Source organism: Protopterus annectens, chromosome 8.part0, assembly GCF_019279795.1.
Source record: "Protopterus annectens isolate FY-2018-M chromosome 8.part0, PAN1.0, whole genome shotgun sequence".
NCBI classification, from domain to species: domain Eukaryota; kingdom Metazoa; phylum Chordata; order Ceratodontiformes; family Protopteridae; genus Protopterus; species Protopterus annectens.
In genome coordinates, this window is record NC_056741.1 from 1957655243 (window position 1) to 1957661242 (window position 6000).

At 36.5% G+C, this 6000-nt stretch overlaps 1 protein-coding gene across 2 annotated transcripts in view; it reads right to left on the reverse strand.

The window, feature by feature from the left end:
- The window catches only part of TAT (tyrosine aminotransferase), a 261202-nt gene that overhangs the window by 67508 nt on the left and 187694 nt on the right, over window positions 1-6000 (reverse strand). For both annotated transcript variants that reach the window (XM_044081482.1, XM_044081481.1), the window contains exon 9: window positions 2100-2228. In XM_044081482.1, the coding sequence (XP_043937417.1) occupies window positions 2100-2228 (129 nt within the window). The remainder of the gene's footprint in view (window positions 1-2099; window positions 2229-6000) is intronic.

Genomic DNA, 6000 nt, shown 5'->3' on the forward strand with positions numbered 1-6000 from the left:
TCTTTGCCTACATCTTGATAGTTGTCATTTTGTTGCATTTTCATCATCTTCATCTCATCTTTGACATCATCCTCTTCATTGTCATCTTCCTCATCATCATCATAGACCATTCCAGTACTAATCCATTCAATATATAGCACACACAATCACACTTTACTGCTAGGCTACAAGTGGGAAGATTTGCATAACCCTAGTTTTCTTCCTAAAAGTGATCATTCCATAGTAGACTACTATTTATTACAGTGTTAAGTCTACGTTATCATATGGTAAGACAAAAAAATATAATTTTACTAGGAATCTTACCCCGTTTCATTTTGCTTCTGTTATCTTTTACCTGAATATATCTGCATTTAGTTATTTGTTGATTTAGTTGTCCGATTACTGACTGTGTTGCAATCTGTGTCAAATTGTATAGAAATCTACTGCAGACTATTAAAACATCCCTTCCCACTACAAACTGTTTCTCCCCACAGATACATAATTAGAAGGCAGGGTCAGACGACACAAAATCAAAAAAATAGGACAGCTGTTTAGCATACAATAAATACAAATGTAAGAGTATTAAACCTAAGAAATATAGTTACACTGAAGCAGCTACAGTATAAAATAAAAAAATCTTATTTTAATATCAGATGACCAATTTACTTGATAAGAGCGTAATTACAACAGAAAAAAAAGAAAAAAAATGATAGTAAACAAATCCTTTGTACATGATCTTTAAAACAATCAGGTAATCTTGAGGTATGTTGAAGTGCAGTTACTTCAAAAGTATCCACTAGCAGTGATATAGCCTGCAGATTTATTTTTAGGAAACTCTGCTTTCTATCATTACTTCTAGATGAAGGTACTACTGTAAAGTAAATTGAGAAATACACATTTCAGTCACCTACAGTTCTCCTCTTCAAAATGATGCAGTCCACCCAGTATTATGACATTAGTAGAAAAGAAAAAAAGGTCTGGAATAAAAGTTTTTTTTTTTTTTTTAGGTATTATTTGGCTTTTGCCACTGCCTTCACCCCTTCTTGTCTCTACAGTCTCATCCTCCTTCCTCCAGCCTCCATAAGTCCCATCCGTGGCAGCTCCCCCATGTGACCTGCACTGGGAGAGTCTCCTTTCCATGACTGTACCTTGTGCATGGAGGTCCTCCACTCCATGATAGTCTAATGTGATTGGTGAGATGCCAAGGAACTGAAGAAGCCTAGGCATTAGGAGAACATCATATTGTGTCCACAGTGTTTTTTCTGCCCTATGTACTGCCAGCATCATGCAGATGGGCAAGTAATGAGAAGTAGCTGACACTGTGACCCACCCTCAGCCCATAGGGTCGCCATGCTTGCTCTGCCATTCCATCCACTCCAGCCTAGGTTGATCTGAGATCCAATCTCCACACAAACACTATCAGAGACATGTCTGGTGTGGTCCCACCCATCCAAACAATCACACCCATCCTCCCTGCAAGCACCATCAGATGCCCAAGTCATAAATCCAACTCAGGCTGCCTAGGTCAAAGTCAGGGCTTTATCTCTGTAAGTCACTGGGTTGGCTATAAAAGGCATAAAAGCTGTTTGGTTTCAGATAGTTGTACTTCAACAGTTTTGATACTGCTAGGTTTAGAGTAGTTCAGATTATCTATTATCCTGTTTTTTCCATAGGAAAATATTCTGAAGATTAAATGATGATGATACATTAATGAGAAAAGAAAAGAAAAAAATCACGTTCAAAGATTTTAAGCCCAAATCATCTAAACTCACTAATAAGCCTCCTATTTCCACGTATGCATGCTATTGGATAGAAGATCAAGTTGGCTTATATATACTTTAGTTGGATGCGGCTATGCTGTTAATGATGAAGCACTACTGAAACACCAGGTCAACATGAGGTAGCCAGGGCACCACCAGCAAGTAATCAATGCATGATGCATGACCTGGTTATGGTATTTCTCCATAAATAGCAAACATGAGCAAGTCACTTATTCCTTATGCCAGAGGTTCTCCTCTGTGAATGAAATCTGGGAGTATTCCAGTGGAGTTATCCACTTACCAAACAAATCTGAATTGTTAGTATATTAAATATAGTGAAGTACATGTGAAATACAGTACCTTCATGAAACTGAGAGTGCTGCTGAAAAACTTTTTAGGTGTGCTGTTCATGATGGATTCCAAAGCCCCCTGGACTATGGTACATGGCCCCAAAATCCTCTGACTTAAACGAACAAGGCCTTCTCGAATCTAAAAAAAAAAAAAAAAAAAAAAAAAAAACAGAAAAGAAACATTAAAGAATCTTCAAAACAATTTCCAAAATTAGTCACAGTGTTTCTCCCTTTTGGATTATAACTTTCTTCAATTATTGGTAAAAATTAAGCAGAAACAGCTCACTTTTCAACAGAAATGGCAAATGTCTCTGATAAGGGCTGCAATATTGAACACAAGCATAAAGAAAATGCATTGTCTCCATGGCTTCTACATACATGATAGATAATAAAAGATAGCATATGTATTTTATTACATGCCATATTCAATTGTGAACGCATTAAAAAAATTATTACAAATCATAATAAAAAGCGATGATTGTAAAGTAAAATAAATAAAGGTGAGATGTCCACAACTTGCATTAAGAGAATAAATAAAATCAAGCAAGTCATTGCAAATATGCTGGAAAAATAAAGATATTGCTGATGGCAATAAAAAGCATAATTGATTTCAACTGTAAACAATTCAGGACTTTATCAGACCCCAGTATGACAGGCACTTGAATTCCCTTTCTGTTATACCAGAACTTCAGAAGAACCAGAACAGTGACTCCAGTGTGATGAACTCATATAAGATTATGGATGCCACATAAGATGAATTTTGGGGTCTTACCTAAGCATGTTTATAACACGGATACCTATATAAGTCACATCTAATTAAACAAAACATATTTTGTGACTTTAAATGAATCTTTAATACATGTATAGTCATTCCGGTCCTAAATCATGTAACAAAATGAACAACAAATAGTTCTCCTTTTGACAGAACTATATCACATTTATGTTCATGCAATCAAAAAAAAAATAGTCCATCAAGAATGTGACTTCAGTAGGACTGGTTCTGCTGTACAGTTTGATAAAGTCCTGACTGCAACCCTGATAACTTATAATCAACTGAAGTCTTAAACACTAACATATTTAATAAAAGAAGATGGACATTAGTAGCTAACACCCACTCAGTCATGCTGGGGGTCTCCTGTCTGATGCAGTGGTAGCAGCTTCCATTGAGCAGATGGACAGTATATAACACAGGATAGGGATTTGCACTTGTAGTAAAACTGCATTTCTGTAACAGCTCCTACCTCGTGTGTGGAAGAGTGAAAGAGAAGCAAGCATTGCATCAGTGAGCATGCACATCAACCACCAGGTGATGGGTTATACCTCTAAAATAAATATCCCTAATGGCTGCCTAAATGATGGCTCATCTACAGATTGCTCTTACCTAATTAAGAACACAGTACAAATGGGAGCAGTCATACCATGGTTTGCTAGGTGGTTAACAGGCACAGGCTATGATAAAAAAAAAACATTCAAAAAAGCAGCAAAACACTTAAGCTTGGTCCTAAAATTAAAACTAATCAAAATGATAACTAAAGTAAAATAAATTGATTTGGGCGGCACAGTGGTGCAGTGGTTAACATTGTCACCTCACAGCAAGAGGTTCTCTGGTTCGATTCTCAGCTCGGGTGCCTTCTGTGTGGAGTTTGCATGTTCTCCCTGTGTTCGCGTGGGTTTCCTCCGGGTACTCCGGTTTCCTCCCACATTCCAAAGACATGCATCTGGAGCATTTCTCCCCGGGCCTCCGCTGAAAACAGGCTCTGTGGAACCTAGTTGGACTTTCCCGGTCAACAAATGATAAATAAATAAATAAATAAAAAATAAATAAAAAATATTGTTTCTTTAACTCCTATACACTTATTATACCAGAAAAAATATTAGCAGGGCTAGAAGGTGTTCATAGATTTGATTATTACAGGTTGCCTTGCTGACAGTTAAAAAGCACCACAGTCTCTTTATATTTTTATCAAGGAAATCTGCCTTATCTTCTTTGAAAGTTACACTGTCTCATGGCATGTGTTAGTCTTTATTCACCTGAGATATCATTTTTCCAGGAAAAAAATGGCACAGTTTTGAACATGTCTGTTCACCAACAATCATTAAATAGACAATGTTCTTTTTCTTCAGTGTGAGGAAAATTGAGAAAATGAATTTCAGGAATGGTCAATAATAGTTTATAATAAGTCAAATTACATGTTTAGAAGCATAGTTTAGATACATTCCAAAGGTCAGTAAAAATGCATAATTTAATGCTCTGTGTGCAGTCAATTGCCACCACTAAAAAAATATATGCCGGTTATGAGGTTATGATTCTTAAAGTCAAAACACAGTTTGTAAATTAGTTATTCTATGGAAGCAAAGGGCAAGATAAGCTTAATAAAAAAGGTACCTGCTTTAGGTTAAACATCAATGTAATCCAAGTACAATTCAAAATAATGCTATTATACAGATATGTTGCAGTGCTGGTATATTAACATTGTCCCTACAAAAAATAAAATATTAATTATCTATCCTCAGTGACAGAAGGTAAAAATTTTAAGTGTATTCCCTAATATATCATGACACAATAAAATGTATTATAAATGCACATCACAATTAGCATGCCTGTGTACAAACAAGGACATGTCTATCAAAGTGAAAGAAGTTATGAGTTGCATAAATAACTGCTTGCATATGCAGGTATGCAATGTAGAGACCCTTACTGCATTGACTACCAGTACTTTTAAACTTCAGTACCGCTGCTCTGTATCATAGGCTGGTACCACAAAAAGCTGTGAAAGTTTTAGATAAGAGACCAATCCAGGAATTCAGAAAAAATATTCACCTCTCTTATTAATCAATTACCACATGTAGATCAATTATTGTGGGCTGTGAGAAAATGTGATTCAGAGACAGCTTTCATTGCAATTAGAAAATCTCATTACCCAGACCTTAACATATTTCTGAATCTCGCTTTAGCCAACACTAATGCTGTGAGATCTGGCTGCAGTAGAGTTCTTTTTAGAGGCCCGTGCATCACATTGGCAAAGGCAGAGACATACTAATGCAGGGGTAGAGGGTGTGGTTCTCCCCAGGTGCAAACAGTAAATGGCTGCAGACATGCCTTTTAAAAGCTTTTCACATTTAAAACTCGAAAAGCTTAAACTAAAAGCAGAGCCAGATCCTTTAAGGGAGTTCTTCTTTAAGAATTATCTGTCTGTACATCCCTAAGGGTATTAATGCAACACACCTATTGCATAACCTTTCTGGTGTTCCACCATTCCACATAGAATTTAAATACAAATGTATGTGGGTGTTTCTCAAAAGCCAAAAATAGGGACAGATTTTAAATCTTGCTCTTATAAACTTAGAAAGTTTCTAGAATAACAGGATTTATGTTGGCATGCATTTTAAAAAAATTAAGTCTGACACTCAAATGTATGTTATTATTTAGATACTTCAAGCCTCAGTGATTTACCAGAAAACCACAAATTTTGTGAGGAACTGACCAAAAATGTGAGGCAAAAATCTGGACATTCTGGACAGTCGAGAGCTATGCAAGTTAGTACATTTTCTCAGGCTCAAACCCTGTACCTTGATTATAGGAAACAAGAGCCTGTATCCTCTACATCAACGACCAAACATATAAAACAAATTTTGGTACATTTTCAAGGAATTGAGTTTCAATGCATTTGCAAGGAATTGTAGGCTTCACTGCATCTTCAAGTAAATGTGAGCTTCAAGGGAAGAGAGGTTTACTGCTGCTCATGCTAAGTCTGTTTTCAATGTGCACCTTTTTTGTTTAGGAAATGGTCATAGCATAGCAGGTAGAACACTTGCTTTTGATGCGGTAGGCTGTGTGTGGGTTGTACTCCCACGGCATGTAGATAAGTTGTTAATACTGTGTTGTACTTTAATGGGGGGGGTGCTGCAGT